Below are 17527 nucleotides of genomic sequence, written 5' to 3'. Positions count from 1 at the left end.
CGTTATCAAAAAACAGAAAAGGACCAGGTGTTTACCCACAATATCATGGAGAAAGGCATCAGGCTCCATTGCCAAAAAAACGGACAGGGGGGCCCAATGCTCGGGGGCCCACAACCACAAACATACGGGGCACTGGAGGAACCCAGCAACACCATCAGGGTAGTGCCCAGGACACATTATCCATTAAATCCCTCATCAGATGAACCAGAGGGAGCACAGGGTTGTATATCTGCGCCTCCACCAGAGCAGTACTAACTTCAGAGATGGGAGTTCAAATCATTTCCACAGGAGTAAAAAGACCTCTTCCCCAAGGAACAGTAGGATTATTATTGGGACGCAGTTCTTCTACACTAAAAGGACTTATGATAAGTCCTGGGATAATTGATCCCGATTATGTAGGTGAAATAAAAATTATAGCTAGTTCTCCAAGAGGTATATCACTAATTTCACCAGGAGATAGAATAGCACAATAATTAATAATACCCAGCCTGCATGATAAATTTTCCAGTCGTACTGTGGAAAGAGGTTCCAGGGGATTAGGTTTCACAGGTGTAGATTGGGCTATGCTGTCTTTAAATTTAGATTCTCGCCCAATGCTAAACCTAAATATTCAAGGACATGAATTTAATGGGCTACTTGATACAGGTGCTGACCTTAGCATCATCTCTCATCAAGAATGTCCAAAATATTGGCCATTACAACAAGCCACTCAAATGCTTCGAGGCCTAGGAGTGGCGACTAATCCCCATAGAAGTGCAATGGTATTAGATTGGAAGGATCCTGAAGGATGTGAAGGAACTATACAGCCATATGTATTGGATCATCTTCCTATAAATTTATGGGGATGAGATGTCCTAGATCAATTAGGTTTGACATTAACAAATAACATCAATCCTAATGCACCCACTACTAGGGCTAGACAAGGTTTTAGGAAAGAAAATAGATTAGGAGAACAAGAACAAGGTATAGCAGCACCAATTCAAATAGATCAAGGAATAAATAGACATGGATTGGGTTTTCAGAAGGGGCCACTGAGACAATCAAAATTACTTGGAAATCAGAAAGACTAGTATGGGTTCCTCAGTGGCCCCTGACTAAAGAAAAGATACAAGTATCCCAAGACCTGGTCAAACAACAATTAGCGGAGGGACATATACAACCTTCCATATCTCCCCATAATACTCCCATTTTTCTCATTAAAAAGAAATCTGGTAAATGGAGATTATTGCAAGATTTAAGAGCCACTAATAATGAGATGGTTATTATGCGACCTGCTCAATCAAGGATTCCTCAATTGTCTGCTTTGCCAAAAAACCTGGTATGTTTTAGCTATAGATATTAAAGATTGTTTTTTTCAATTCCAATTCATCCTGAGGATAGTCCATGTTTTGCATTTACTGTCTCTGCATTGAATCATAAAGGTCCTGATCAGAGATATGAATAGAAAGTACTCTCTCAAGGGATGGCTAACAGTCCAACTATGTGTCAAATTTATGTTAACAAAGCAATCCAGCCACTTAGAAATCAAAATCCTGAACTACAAATATTTCACTATATGGATGATGTATCATTAGCACACAAAGATAAAAACACATTGCTAGAATGTTGTGCCACACTTACAAACTTATTAAAAAATTATAATCTAGAGATAGCAATAGATAAAGTACAGTTAAATTTTCCAATTAAGTATTTAGGAGTTCTATTATCCTCAACCATGGTCCGTCCACCAAAAATTCAAATACTAGTAGATGTCAGTATATAGTTAATACTATATTATCCCTTGAAGATGCTGGTAGGATTTCTTCTTCCTCTACTGTTTTCTCTTTGTTTTCCACTATACAAAGTCTAATCTGGGACAGAAAAGATCCATTCTTTATAGGACATATCAGGGCACATACAGGATTGCCTGGAGCCCTTAGTTTGGGCAATGATTTAGCAGATAAATCTACACATGACATACATATTTTCTCCACAATAGAAGAAGCTATAAATTTTCATAAATGGTTTCATGTCAATGCTAATACTTTACAAAAGCGTTTTGAAATAACTAAGGAACAAGCCAGACATATAATAAAATAATGTCAAAATTGTGTGACCTTTTTACCACAAGTTAATCTTGGAGTCAGTCCTAGAGGACTGATACCTAACTATATTTGGCAGATGAACGTCACACACTTGCCAGAATTTGGAATATTAAAATATTTGCATGCTGCAGTTGATACTTCTTCTGGATTTTTGATGGGGTCCCTTCATGCCGGAGAAAAAACTAAAGATAATATAGCTCATTGCTTACAAAATTTTGCCACTGTGGGCATTCCAAAACAGTTAAAAACAGATAATGGCCCTGGCTATACCTATACCTCTTTTAAACAATTTTGCTCATCATTTGGCATTATTCACATAACAGAAATCCCATACAATCCACAGGGACAAGGCATAGTTGAAAGAGCTCATCAAACTATTAAAATGTACTTATTAAAGCAAAAAGATGGAATGGGAAAGGAGTATATATCCCCCAAAGATAAACTGAAAATAACCCTTTTTACTCTAAACTTTTAAAATTTGGATTCATCAGGGCTGAGTCTGTGGAAAGGCATATGTATCCAAAAAATGTACATAAGCCTAAGGTACTTTGGAAAGATATTGGAAAGGTCCTGACCCAGTGATTGTCTGGAGTCAGGGTTCTGTTTGTGTGGTTTCCACAGGGAGAACAGCAGCCGATTTGGATTCCAGAGAGACTAACCAAAGCAATTTCTACAGATCAAAAAGAAGATGATTTGACTCAAATCCATAACAGCTGATATCCAGAGCTCCAGCTTGGCTATTTTTACATCTGTGACAGTGATTAACCAGGATACTTTTTTCAATATCTATTTTATTATTGCCTTTTCCTACATCATAAAGTTCTATTTTATTTTTTGAGCTCATACAGACCTAGGTTAATGTTATTCTGATCAGTTTTATTTTTTGACTGTGAAGTTTTTAAACATTGCAATGGAGATTTCACTTGTGTAAAGCCATAAGGCCTTTACTATTGTCTTATGTGTTGTATGTTTGTGTGCACATTTGTGTTTTGTGTTGTATTTCTGTATGTGCGTATATGCGTATATGCGTATATGCGTATATGAGGAGCCCTCATGAAAAAATGGATACGAATTTTTTTTTATTCATGTGATTTTTAATGGTTTAATTTAAATTGTGTAAACAGCTATTGAGGATTGTTTTAATATGTGTACAAATAAGGAGTTTAACAGATCTGTTTGTTTACTTTCACCTTTCCTTTTCATTATGTTTAATAATTCTTTTCAGGATAATGTAAATTGTTCAGAAAATTGTTTTCTTAGTACCTGTTGGAATGTTATATATATATATATATATATATATATATATATATATATATATATATATATTTAGCCATAATTGCCAGAATTCCTATCTTCATCCCAGTGCCGGTGAATACAAAGATAAAACCAAACTACAGCTTCTTAGATAGCTATCACAAAAACTCTATAAACTGATGCATCAATGAATAATAACTCAACAAGTAATGCTCAATCAAGGAGTCGATTTACTTTGGGAGGAAATGGACATATTGATAGATTCCTCCACTTTCAACTGCTTGCAGAACTTGCCTGGACTATATATCACTTGTATACATTGTGAACTATCTGTTGGCACAGTGAATTGTGGTAATGCTGGAGTATCTTTGCTGATGGTGTCACCAGTGGTACAATTTTTCAAAGGAGCCATCAATTGGCTTAGTGTCGTGGCATTTCTATATCCTCCTCCCTTCTGCTAGTGATGGTCTAAAATTTGGGGGCCAACAGATGTGGGGCAAAGAACCTCACCCCCTCACTGGCACCAAGGCCAAATTTGGGGGCCAACAGAGGTGAGGCAAAGAACCTCACCCCTCCACTCACTGGTGCAAAGGCCTATCCACAAGTATGGCTGTATGCTGGACCGGTAGTCAGTGACAGGTATGATCCAATTGCAGTGGTATCAACTTAAGACAGGAGGCTGATGCCTAGAAGTCAGCTCATCTGATGAGGGGTAAGAACCATATGTTGTATTGGACAACCTAACAGGCACGGTCCCTAAGCCACATTGCTTGTTGTTTAATTAAACAGAAGTGGGGAGATGCTGAGAGCCATAGCCAAGTAGGAATGATGCATGGCATTTTTGGTTGAAAGATGACACCAGCAAGCTATTGAGATGATAATGATTATGTTAAGATGTGCATTCAATTGGAGATTAGACCCCTGCTATCCACCTCGGCCTGCTACTTTAGAGCTCTCGCAGGACTCCCAGAGGGTTCCCATTGGTTGAGGAAGTGCGGTAGGAGGGAATTCCAGAGGAGGGATTTCCTGTTGGTGTAGTGTGTCCCGAGAGAACGCCGAGTGCGTGGTTCACGGGAGAATTCCCCGGGAGCATGTGTGGAGTGTGCTGGTGGAGTTCAGAAATAAAGTTTGTTCTTGCTTCAGTGGCTCGTGATTTGTGCTCAGCCAGACTGTGGCAACAGGTCTTATAACAAATACCTGAGATAATCAGCTTATAAAGAGAAAAGGTTTTGAAGGTTTTAGTTCATGATCAGTTAGCCTCATTGTTTTTATAGTAGGAGCATGTCGAAGGGCAAATCAGCTCACCTTACAGCTGAGAAGTGACATGAATGTTAGAAATAGCTTTCTGGAATCATGGTAGCATGAGAAGACACAAGGAGACCAATTAGGAGGTGCTGTTGTAGGCCACTGATGATGGATTATGACAGTGAGGATGGAAATAAATGAGAGACATTTATAAGACAGAATCACCAGGAATCTGTGACTGATTAGATGTATGAAATAAAGAGAGAAGGAACAAAAATCACTTCATGGATAAGTGAATGAGGAAATGGTGGTGATATTTACTGATAAAGAGACTGGAGAAGATGGAAGAGGTACCAAAAAAGACATCTCAGTGAAATATCCAATAGGTGGCCGGGCATATGGTTCTGAGGTTCAGGAAGGAGAGCTGGTGACAGGTTTGGAAATGTGCAGTGAAAAGATAGCCATGAAATTGCCCAGGGAATGTGTGTGAATTAAAAAGAGAAGAAGCTTATTTTTCAAGTCCAGGGGACATCAATGTTTGTGATAAAAAAGTGCCTACCATGGAGACTGGCTAAGAGCAAAGGGATCACAAACCCCAAGGGTGTGTGGGTCAGAGGAACCATCGGAAATGAGTGGTTGGATGGCAAGATAGTTAAACACTAGTGTGTTCTCTGAACCTGGCAACATGGAGGTCATTAGTGATCTAGGGAAGAGTAGTTCTGTGGAGTAGTAGATGCGGATGGCTGACTTCTGTGAGCCTGGGGGGTGAATGGAAAGTGAGGAAGCAGAGATAACATGTATAAGGAATTCTGACAAGATTGTCTATGAATGAAGGAAGGAGAGACAGAGTGTGGTTGTCTTGGGAAAATGCTGGTTTGGAGTGGGTTTTAATGAAGATAGGACCCATTTAGACATTTATAAGACTTGAAGTCAGCCAGAAGAGTGGAAAGATGACCAAGCAACTTTTTGGTAGAGAAACACACCAGAATGGTGGACTGGTACAGGCCATCCTTTGAAAGAGAGGTTGGTCATGTATGGAAGAGGGGCTCCTCCTTGTGATGGCAGGAAGGAGAATTATTTGTAAATCTGTAGAATGTGGAAGCCATAATGTTTTTATGGTAGGAGCATGTGCCAGAGTCTAGCAGACATTTGCTATATCTGCCCTGGAGAATGGGACCAGGAGAATGAGGAATGAAGCATTTAGTGTCTATTTGCTGATGGAAACAAAGAATCCATAGGGGTTCCTGCCTTCTAAGTGATGGGATTTCTCCAGCACTCCTTAGCAGCATAGGTATAGATCCAAAGTTGGACAGTGAAATTTTGCCATGTGGATGAGATGGAAGCTCAGGTTTCTGGAAAGAGTTAGTTGAGACATGCTGGATATAAGCAAGTTCTTGCAGGCAAGCAAGGTGGATTCTTGGCTCCCAGTATTATTCAGGCAACTCTAAGGTTGAACCCCAGAGGTGCTTTATCACTGAGTCACACCCCCAGTACTTTTTGTGAGATGGGGCTCACCAAGTTGTTTAGGGCCTCATTAAGTTATTGAGGTTGGCCTCTAAATTGTGATCCTCCTGCCTCAGCCTCCTGAGTTGCTGGGATTTATAGGTGTGCATCACTGTACCCAGAAGTAAGTAATTTCTATGTTCCTTAAACTTGTGTTAGTTATTTCTTCCCTTTCTCATTTCAAAAACTATTTCAGATGTTCATATTAGCACATACTATTCATCAGATACTAAGAGTTTCAGAAATATATTGTTCCCTGCCTATTATGCCTTTTCCATGTTCCCTTTTATTCAAATAAAATCTAGACCAAATTTCTCTTCCTTCCTGAAAATTCTTCAATCTGTCAGCCATCATTTATTCTCTTTGGAATTCTATTAGTACTTATGCTCTGAATCACATATTTTGCTATATTACTATATTTTTTCTAGCTTACCGTGTCTTTTCAAATGAACTGTAAGTGCTTTGGGGATGAGGAAGTTAGGATGTGAATTTTAAATGTCTTCTAATATCTCCCAAGACACTATGGACATAATAAGACCTCAGTGACAGGAATTCCACTTTGACAGTCATGCCCCTCTATAGCAGAGTGGTTCTTGATGATGCACTATAACTAGGACTAATAATGAACTCTGAGTTTCTCAGGAACATTCATTGGACCATGAACAGTTTAAATTACAAGGTCAGCTACAAGAAAGACAGAAGATAAAATTTGAAGAGCAATAAAGTAGCAATTTACATTTGTTCTCACCAGACTATAGGAATACATTATTACAAACACATTGACAAGTTAATATTGAAGCTTTGTTGAAAGTTGAATGTTACACAGATACACTTTATTGTACCTATTTTAGGGTTTTATTGTACAATTCTAGGTTTCTAGGAAGTACATTGGGGTTATGCAAGTTCCACCCTTGGGAGAACCAACTTCTGAGCTAGACAGTTGTCAGAATATAAAGTTTAACACTAGAACTCTTCTCCAAAACAGGTACCAAGTAACCTAGTTCAAGGTGGTAAGAAATAAATGCTATAGATTTGTCATTTGTCTATTACTCCATGGGTAGGAGAGCAAGTGGGAAGAAAAGGGGAACATCTGGAAGTTCTAAATGGGGCTTTTAAAATGCCAATATAAAAAAATAAAGGAGACTGGTTTGCAACATAGTTTCCCTTGATCATATTTACTTTTTTTCATTGCCCATCTGATGTTTGATGGTTCTTATACTGTAATATCTCTAACCTTTTCTTTTTCTGGACACAGTTGTCTTCCTCCATAAGTTTATACTCTTCATATTCATTTTATGTTTACTTCATCTTTATAATCTCCTTCATCTCCATTCTGGAACTTTAAACATTTTTTTAAATAAAACTTTTGTTTTAACTAAAAGTTTAACTTGTAATGAGAAAACATCTTCCTGTTTTTTTAGGAGGGAGTCATGAGGAACTACATTTTTTGTCTAGGCTTAATGACTCATGAAATTTTGTAAAGTACAGGGGAAGGCAGGGAACAATTAAGGGGGACTAGATGGCTTAGAGAAGTGTGAAGCTCAAGGATAGCAGGACTGGTCCCAAGATTGCAGGCCTGTGCTTGATCACCTGCCCTATGTCTCTCTTATTCTCTGGCTCACAATCCATCCTGGATTGCCAACCTTAGACTCTAGGAGGACAGAGTGCTTGCTATCCTCCTTGTTGATCCACTGCTTTCAACACTTACTGAGCAATTACTTTGATTTAGACAATTACTTTGAACATTCATGTAGCAATAACTTTGATGGGTATAATAGTAAGATACTTTACACAGTCTTATTTAACTCTTCTGAATCTGAGGGAGATGTTTATATTAGTCCCATTGTCGGGATGAAGAAACTGAGATTCAAAAAGTTAGAGTACCCTGGCCATAGACACAGGGCCAGTATAGGTAGGGTAAGGGGGGTGAAATATAGGCCTAAAGGAACCTTAAACAAAACAAAACAACAACAGCAACAAAAAACAGAAATAAAAAAAACCAAAAAATTAACACCCTTTGCTACCCCTTTCTGGGATTGTCCACATGGGTGCCAAGTACAGAAGTGGAAGTGATAAAAACTTAGTGTATCTTTTATAAGTGGTCCTTTTTCAATGCAATTGAATAAACTTTATAGCCAGCCTCTGGGCTTGGCTCTGAGGAACAAGATGAAGAGGAAAGATTGTGCATATTCCAGAAATTTAAGACCATGGGCAGAAGAGAGCTAGCGCTAAGTAACTTTCAGGTTTATGATCATTTGATTATGTTATCTCCTGCATTTATGCATTAATTTATTCATTCAGCAGCATTTTCTCTCATAAAATTGTACCAGTTAAAGGGAAGCAGTTCCTAAATCCATTCATAGGAGAGTGACAAGCAATCCAATATTGTAGATCAAATGTTAAACCCTTTTGTTCATGTGTCTTTCTAAAGTCAAGCACCAAATTATTATATTTAATAGACATCGAATTATTATTTTTTAACCTGGTGGCCAATAAATTCAGCATTAATCTGAGAGAGAACATTGAATTCATTTGACACACTGTTTCAGAATCCATGCCTTCTGCATTTCACTTTTATCTTTTAAAAACCAGCATTTATCTAAACATCAAAATTCGCAAAATATACAAAGCATGAGGAATTATCAATTAGCATGGGGAAATTCTTTCCATTTACAAAAGAACCCAATGCCCTTTTAAAAAGTGTAACAGTGAATGAACACTAATATTAATAAAATAATCGGTATGAAAGAAATACAGGGTGAGAACTTATAGACAAGTGAAATACCTGGAATAACAATGGAGATAAAGTGAAACGGTGTGACTAGATCTACAAAATGTCTTTTATGGTTTTTTGGTACCAGGCATTGAACTCAGGGGTGTTTAACCACTGAGCAACATCCTCAGCTCCCAACACCCTTTTATTTCCAGATAGGGCCTAAATTGCTGGGGCTGGCTATGAACTTGAGATTCTCCTGTCTTAGTTTCCTGAGCCTCTGGGATTACAGACATGGGCCAAGGCATCGGGCCTATAGGTTTTTTTTTTTTTTTTTTTTTTTTTTTTTTTTTAATATTTTATAGTTTTAGGCAGACACAATATCTTTATTTTACTTTTATGTGGTGCTGAGGATCCAACCCAGTGCCCGGTCCATGTTTTAAAGACTACTTTTTGGAACAACACCCGTGAGCATAGCAAGGAAAAGTTTCTCTACTTTGTAATATGTGAGGCTTTGGGTCTTTGTACAAATAATGGTGGGACGGAGGGTCAACTGGAATCTGCCAGGTTTTCTGCATTTTCCTGGTCTTCATTTACTCATGCATTCTCTTGCTATGAAAATGAAAAACCGTTTTCGAGTAAAGTCTCCCATCTTATCAATACATAAACATTTTCTGGTTTCTTTCTATCAAAAAAGACAAGGTGGGCTGGGGTTGTGGCTCAGTGGTAGTGCGCTTGCCTAGCACGTGCTAGGCCTTGGTTTAGATCCTCAGCACTGCATGAAAGTAATAAATAAAAGTATTGTGTCCACCTACAACTAAAAAAAAAAAAAAAAAAAAAAGGACAAAGTTACCGCTGATGAAACTAACAACTTAACTTGCCGATAATCATTCCTGCTTGGCACTTATTCCATTTTATGACTTCAGCTTGGAGCTTCTTTCCTAGTTTTCAGTTTACACTCAACCCCTAGGGACTCCCCACAAGATACTTTGTTTCTCCTAAAAATCGGATCGTGAACGTTTCTGCGCGTCCGAGAAGAGGAAGTTGCACTTGGTAGCATTCTGAGTAGCCAGACCATACTTAGTGGAGTAAATGGAGATGGTGGCTTGATTTTTATCTACAAGCCAAAGCTAGCTGAGGAAACTCCCAGATCGCACGCACAGCGCCCCTCCGTGGCCGTTTCGGGAGGCTTTCCCGATGTCCGGCCACGGGCGTCCGGCCCGCCCCGCCCCGCTGCCTTCGCGCCGCTTCGGACGCATGAGCTCCGCGGGGCTCCATGACAGCCTTCATCCGCTCCAAAACTTCGACCAGCAACCCCGCTTACAGAAGGCTCTTCCTTCTTCCCCGCCTCTCCCAGAAGGGCGGAGCGATAGTTTCCGGAAGGCCGTCCGTGCCCCAGCCGAAGACGGGCCCGGAGAGGGCCGGGAGGAGGGCGGGGGTCGCCAGGCGGCCGCAGGATCAGGCCCCGCCCGCGCCGGAAGTCTGCGCGTGCGCGCTGGCCAGCTGGAACGCGCGTCCGGCGCGGAGGGGCGGTGGGGGCGGGGCCGCGCTGCTCGCAGGGTGTCCCCGCCCCCGCCCCCCGGCGTTCCGCGGTCGCCGTGACAACCGGAGCGGCGGCCACGGCGGCAGGCGCCCGAATCCGGCGCCGCCTCCTGGCCGTACAGCCAAGCAGGCAGCCGCCGCCCGGCCTTCGTGCTCTCCCCGCCTCCCAGCCCGCGGGGAGGGACCAGCCCGCCCTCCGCCCGCCCGCCCGCCAGCCAGAGAGTGAGCGGCGCCGGCCGCCCAGCCAGCCCGCGGTTCCCCAGCCGCCGTCCGGGCGCGCGCAGCGAGCGAGCGCGACTATGCCAAGATGGTCCTGCAGGCGCGGAATAAGCACCGGGAGGCGGCTCCCAAGCCGCCCCAGCCGCCCCGCGCCTCTCAGTCGCCGCTAAGAGGGGCTCCGGACGTCGGCGCCGGGGAGCCGGGACCCGAGCGCGCGTCCCCGTCCCCAGGGCGCAAGGGCGCTGCGGGCAGGAAGGGGCCCCGCGCGGAGCCCGGCGTGTCGCCCGCGGGGGTCGGCCTGGGGGGGCGCCTGGTGGCCGGGCTGCGCGGGGCGCTGGGCCTGCGGCGCGCGGGGCGCGGCCGGACCTGGACCACGCTTCTGCTAGGTGAGCAGCCCCAAGCGCGCGAGCGCTGGCGGGACGCGGAACTTTGAGGCATGGCTCGTCTCTTTCCTTTCCTCTCCTTTCCTTGTCTCCCTTCTTGTCCCTTTCCTCTTGCTTCCGCCGCCCGATCTGGTCGGATGGTCCCCGCCAGTTTGCAGCTTTCTCTGACTTCTTTCCTGGGACGTTCCTACCTCCTCCTCTCCTGTTCCCAGAGCTTAGCTCTCAGAGCACCATTCCCACCGCTGTCTGTCTAAGCTTTAAAAAAAAAAAAAATGGCCCCAGATCAACAGCTGCCCGGCCTGTCCGCAAATGGACAGGTCTGCGCTAACTAGACTAAAGCGTTGCTGATTGGTGCCTTCCCGTTATTTGGCCCCTGACCGCGAGGATGGTTTGCTTTTGGTGGGAGCGATTCAGTGGAGATTGAAGCAAACGCACGATGCCTGTCCTAGAAAGTTGCCAAACTTATAATTAATTTTAGCGTGCTGTTTTCTTCTTGGCCGCAAACACCGCTGGTGGCACTTTATTTGTGATTCCCCTGTACACGTCACTTTCCAGGTTGTATTGTCTTTTGGATGCCAGAGCCTTAACCTTCCCTGGTGGTTTGGGGACGTTTGGTGAAGAGAGCCTTTCTCCCATCCCTTTACCATACACCAAATGGATGATGTGTGATGTGATGAAAAGAAAGTTGAAACATTTCGTGTATTGTGGACTGACTTCAGGTTTCCTTTGTTCCCTGATTGACATTACAAAAAGGCAAGTTATAGCAGTTTGGAAATAGGCCTAATTTTTCTAAGTCAACCAGTGAAATGCAGTAACACTGCCCTTTCCCTATATTGCCGTAATGGATTTTGGCTATTGAATTATTTAATTACTGGTGATTTATTCCTTGTTATCTTTTAAAATTCCTTTCGTGACCGAAAGTTCCCTTAGCCAAGAGTTTGCGATTCCGTAAGAAATAGAACACAGCAAAATCGGCTTCCAGTGAGATCACAGGCATCATTAAGAAACCAGTCAATCATAAAAAGCCAGTCATCATCACTATGTGCGTTTTAATGGGCTCAGGGAGGTTGGTATTGTTATTAGGGTACTTTTTTTAAGTTGTAGATTTAAGACTAGAAAAATTCAATATCAACCCTCCCCCCTTATATTTTTTCCTCAGAAGCGAGCTTGAAAACCTGGCCAATGTGCAGGTTAAGTTCACCTTGGGGAGGCAGCATGATACAGAGGATGAGGCAGACCTTCAGAGCCAGTGCACATCAGTTCAGTTTGGTTTAAGTCTCAAGTTACTTCCTTTGCAAGCCTTTCTTTCTTTGTTCTGTGGAATTATCACATGCCCTACTTACTCCACAGGGATGTCTTGAGGAGCAAAACTAAAAGGGGTGGGTGAGGCTTGGGAAAGTACTTTGTTTTTAAAGCATTTAACAAATTTTAGTTCCTATTGTAAAAGCAACCGCATAATACTGTTTGGAGATCTTAGGGCAGAATAAACTTGCACTTTTCTTGAAAGGCTAGTATAAACTAGCCACTTTGTAGTAAAATATGGAATGGCATTGGTTCTTCAGGAAGTGGCAATGAGGGAAAAAAACCCTGGAATAATTATATAATTCCTATTGTTATTATCTGCATATCTTCTTTTCTTGTATTTGAGTCTTCTTATATTGATTGGCTTGTATTTGAATTTAGTTATGTTCATACTGAAATATAATTATCAATGTAATAGTGTGGCACTTTGCTTGACTTTCCCTTTGGGCATTGGAAGGCGGTACAGTAAAGTGGGAGATCATATTCATGGGTATTATCTTGGTCCATGGTCATCAGATGTATGGAGATTGGATGAACAAACTGTGGTCTAGAGATTGTCTCATAGACTGATTTTATACCTAATCCTTCCCTACCATCATGCCTTGCCCAAGCATCAGAAAGCATCTCAGATTCTGCAGAGAGGAACAGTTTAGACATTTTTGAAAATTGCCTCAGCTCTTTTTTTCTTTTCCCTCCCAGAATGAGTGTTGAGCTGACACTGAATAGTATTTGAAAATGAAACTTTTAAAATAGCTCTTTGGCCTTCTTTATTGAGAGGCATTGCAGGTTCTTTGGTTCTTTGAGAGTTAATTTGAAGGTGATCAAGTAAACAATTAAATATTAAGCTGTGATAAAAAATGGATTCATTTCTCTTTAGAAAGAGAAAAGGAAGCTCCATGAAAGAAGGATGGATTTTTAAGAGTTAGAAGGTGGCTAAGGCTCTTTCCCACATGTGCTAGGCACTGGTAAGCCTTACTAAGGTGGCCCTTTCCATTGTTGGGCAATGTTAAGCATTGTTTAAAATTATGTTTTAATATATTTTTTATTTGACAATTATTTACTAGCTTTTTAATGATAACAGTTGTAAAGAGGGGTTCTCAAAATGTTTATATTTAGTTTTTAACCTAATAGCTTCCTGTTATCAGCCAAAGAAGGCAGTGATGTAGAAAGAACATTGACAATATTTCCCAGAATTTTTCAACTACAGCCCACAGTAAATAATACAGTTAAGTTAAACTTGTTTACACCTCTGAAAATGCAACCCAGTAAGTAAATAGATATTTGTGACTATTAATCTATTTATGTATATCAGTGGTCTAGCTGGAAACACTTAATGAACTATTTTTAGAGTATGAGCAGATTTGAGACCAGTAGGGTAGATTAAGGAGATGGGAGTGGGATTAGGGGAGGAAAAGGGGAGGTACTGGGGAATGAAATTGATCAAATAATGTTATATGCATGTACAAATGTGCAGTGAATCCCACTATGATGTATAATCATGAAGTACCAATTTAAAAAAAGAGAAGAAGTTTGAGCAGGTTTAGGACACCATAAAGGCACCATTAAGGCACCCAGGGACTGTCAACCATGGGAACATGGGATCAACTTCCAACCTGAAGGGGAAGTGGGTCTCCATCAGGAGCTATACCCAGTGAAAGCTGTGTTGTGGGAGCAAGGTCACCAAGAAGCGCTATTCAAACACTCTGCTTCCACACTATGGTCTCCCACTAGTGCTGTTTATTGGCAGAACCAACCAACATTACTGAAACACTCTATATAGTGTGAGCTTCCTGGGGCTGGGAACAAAGCAGAGAAGGAAAGAGAATGGAGACTAACCAGCAATGTGCACATATTAAAAACACAAATTCTGTGTAACAATGTTGATTCTATAATGTGCAGTATACCCTGATTTTCTATTTTAAAAAATGCTGTTTATGAACCAGTAAGTTGATTTCACGATCCAGTGTTATGACCCATGGTTTGAAACAATGCCTTTCTAGAACATTTATTTATTTTCTGATTCTATGCCTGTTTAAACTTCTTGGGTGTCTGAGCAAAGTTTAGCTTTTCTGAGCTTTGGTTTTTGCACAGGTAAAATGGGAGACCTGCACTAGAGCAGTGATTTTCAATCTTAGCTGTATACTAAAGTAACCTGGAAACTTTAAAATACCCTGATGATCAAGCCGCACACATAAAACCACTTAAAGCTGAATATGGAGGTTGGGATGTGATGGTGGACAGAAACATCAGTGGTTTTTAAAGTTTAATGTCTTGCCTGTCCTGAGCGTCACTGAACTAGTGTTCTTACATGGCAGCAATCTGGTAGAACTACATAAATCCACATTCTTCTTTACATGGGGACATGGATAGTCCAGTTGCCATAGCTTTCTCTGATCTCTATTATTTTCCCTAAACTGTGGCTGTCAGTTGCCATTTGTTATCTGACATGTCTATATATTTCTTGTACCCTCATCCCTTATTAGAAGAAGGAAGAGGGAGGGATAGCTAGAGAAGGCTCCAGGTTTCAGGAGGGGAAGTGAAAAATGTAGAAGTTAAACATGCACATGGAGCATGTCTGTGGTGAGGGACTAAAATAAAATGCCATTTGTAAAACACACATAATAAAGGTAACCCGAGTATGGAAAAGAGAGATGATAAAAGCTGTGTTTCCCCCTCATATCTGTCCTGTTTGATTCATTCACATTACTTGCTTGGTTCCTGTGGTCAGGAGCAACTGCACCTCTGCTCTAACCTAGTTCTTATTGTCAGGACTTTACAACCTCTGCAGTTTTACCTTTTTGGTGGAATTTCTTACTATGAGAGGCTGTCCTATACATGGCAGGATATTTAGACATCTCTGGCTTCTGCCTACTAAGTGCCATTAGTATCTTCCTCGTGACAAGCAAAATGCCTCCCAACTATTGACAAATATACCCCAGGAGGCAAAATGAACATTTAGAATCTCTGATTTTATTATTTACAACTTTTGAGAGCACCGTGCCTTCTTAGGAGCTCGAGAGGAAAGAAACTGGATGGAGGTAGAGAGTTGGGTCAAGGTATTGGGAACTGGGATGTGTGGTATGATGAAAGAAGCATAGGCATTTCAATACTGACCTGCATTTGAATCCTGTTTCTATACACAGAAGGTGCATCTATACTCCCTTAATATTTCTCATTCTTAATTACCTCTTCTTTAAAATGGGATATAAAAGTTTTGTCTGGTTATAGTAAAGAATATAATATATACTGGACATATGTAACTTGCTTTTGATTTTTACAGGGGCTCACACTTAGAGTTTGCCTTGAGTCTCAGTGATGACTTTGGATTTGGACTCTTGGGCAATCTTGAAACTGTTGAGACTATGGGGACTCTTGAAAATGGACTTAATGTATTTTGCATTGTGAGATGAGCATTAGCTTTTGGGGGCTGGGGTGGAATGTTATGGCTTAGATATTAGGTGTCCCCCAAAAGTTCATGTGTGAGAATAGTGCAAGAACATTCAGGGGTGAAATGATTGGGTTATGAGAGCCTTACCCCAATTAGTGAATTAATCCCTGGATAGGGATTGACAGAGTGGTAACTGAAAGCAGGTAGCCTGTGGCTGGTAGACAGGGTGGGACAGTGGGCAGTGAGAACATGCTTTTGGGTGTATCTTTTGTATCAGGCAGTGGAGTCTCTCTCTGCTTCCTGATCATCATGTCTTGAGCCTGGAGGAACAGAGCTGGCTATGAACTGAGATACCTGAAACCATGAGCTCCCAAATAAACTTTTCCTCTAAAAAAACAAGAATATATGTAAAATAGACAGTGGGTTTATTCATATTCATCAATTATGAATGTCTACTAAATCAGGTGCTTGTTGTTGGGCATAAGATTTATACGACTCAGTAGCTTTTACCTTTGTGGAACTTACAACCTAGAAAGAGGAGGTAGACAAAAAAAAAAAAAAAAAAAAAAAAAGATAATTGTTCATTGTAGTGAGGGCATGAGAGGAAAAAGAAAAGCAGTTGAAGGGAAAACAGAACAAACAAAAGCCCCAAGCCAGGAAACACTCACTTTAAATAAGGACAAGAAAGGCTCTGGGGAAGTGGCTTTAAAGGTGAGACTTTCAGGAAGGAAAGATGTTAGCTGAACAGAGGTTGAGAGGAGCAGCATTGTGGATGCAGCAGACAGCAAGTGCTAAGGAAGGACAGATGTGTTGAAAGAAGAGGGAGGTAGTGCATGGACCAGATCTCAAAAAGGAGCTTAACCACCCCTAAGGCAGTGGGATACCACTGAGGGGTGTTGAACAAGAGTAACGTGTTTACATTTTTACCTTGAGAAACTCACAAATGGCTTGAGGCAATATTTGGTTTCATGAAGGCTGAGAGGCCAGAGAGGAAGTTCTTCTAGAGACCCAGTGGGATTTGTTGGTGCCGACAAAGGAGGTGTGTGGAGAGGGAGAGAAGTGGGTGGATTTTCAGGTATATTTTGGAGGTAGAAATGATGGAACTTATTGATGAATTGGTGTTGGTTTTAGGGAAAGGGAGGCGATATGAATAGAATTTTGGCTGCTATAATTGGGGAAATAATGGTAGTATTCACAGAGACAGTAAAGACTAGGGGTGTGGATGAGAAGACAGGTTTGAGGAAAAGGAGCTAGAATTTTATCTTGTTGTATTATTTTGGAGACAACTGTGAGATGTCCAAGGAGAAAGTCAGGTAAGGTGGTAGAACATAAGAAAGATGGTCTGAGTGGAGAGACAGAAAAATAAGGAGGTTTTATCCAATCAGTGCTATTCAAATTTATAGGAGTTGAATTCATGAATATTCCCATGAAAAGCATCTTATACTGATAAGGGGATCTGTGCCAGATTTTGTTCTTGCAGCTTTAGATTAACTCACTTCACTGTTAAGTCAGTAATCACCATGGCATTGTGATTACCATAATTATTTTATTAGAGGGGAATCTGAGGCACAGGTGTTAAGTAACTTGCCCAGGGTCATCCCTCCTATGTGGAAGGGTCAGGATTTGAAGCCAGGCAGTTTGGCTCCTGAGTTTATTCTTTTAACTGCTGTACTGTACTTCATCTTATCTAGGGTGAGAGTGTAGTAAGGGAAGAAATGAATCTCCAGCATTCATTTCTCATAAGTGTTAGTTTTCTTGTTTCTTCCTTCTTCAGAGGGAATAAGGAAAGAGGATCGTACATAGAGGTATTGGAATAAGAAGTGGAAACAGAGGCTATTTTAAGTGGCATAAGGAACAAGAAAAGCTAAAGAAACGGAGACCCAGGGATCACTAG

General features: G+C 41.3%; 1 protein-coding gene across 2 annotated transcripts in view; it reads left to right on the top strand.

Annotated features, from left to right (window-relative positions):
• Positions 1 to 10580: 10580 nt before the first annotated feature.
• Dpy19l1 (dpy-19 like C-mannosyltransferase 1) overlaps positions 10581 to 17527 on the top strand; it is a 95873-nt gene continuing 88926 nt past the window's right edge. For both annotated transcript variants that reach the window (XM_026387637.2, XM_077796779.1), the window contains exon 1: positions 10581 to 10946. In XM_026387637.2, coding sequence (XP_026243422.2) covers positions 10649 to 10946 — 298 coding nt within the window. In that variant the 5' untranslated portion in view covers positions 10581 to 10648. The remainder of the gene's footprint in view (positions 10947 to 17527) is intronic.

This window comes from Urocitellus parryii, chromosome 3 (genome assembly GCF_045843805.1).
Source record: "Urocitellus parryii isolate mUroPar1 chromosome 3, mUroPar1.hap1, whole genome shotgun sequence".
Taxonomy (NCBI): domain Eukaryota; kingdom Metazoa; phylum Chordata; class Mammalia; order Rodentia; family Sciuridae; genus Urocitellus; species Urocitellus parryii.
Note: the sequence above shows the minus strand (reverse complement) of the source record. Positions and strands in the feature narration are given on the sequence as shown.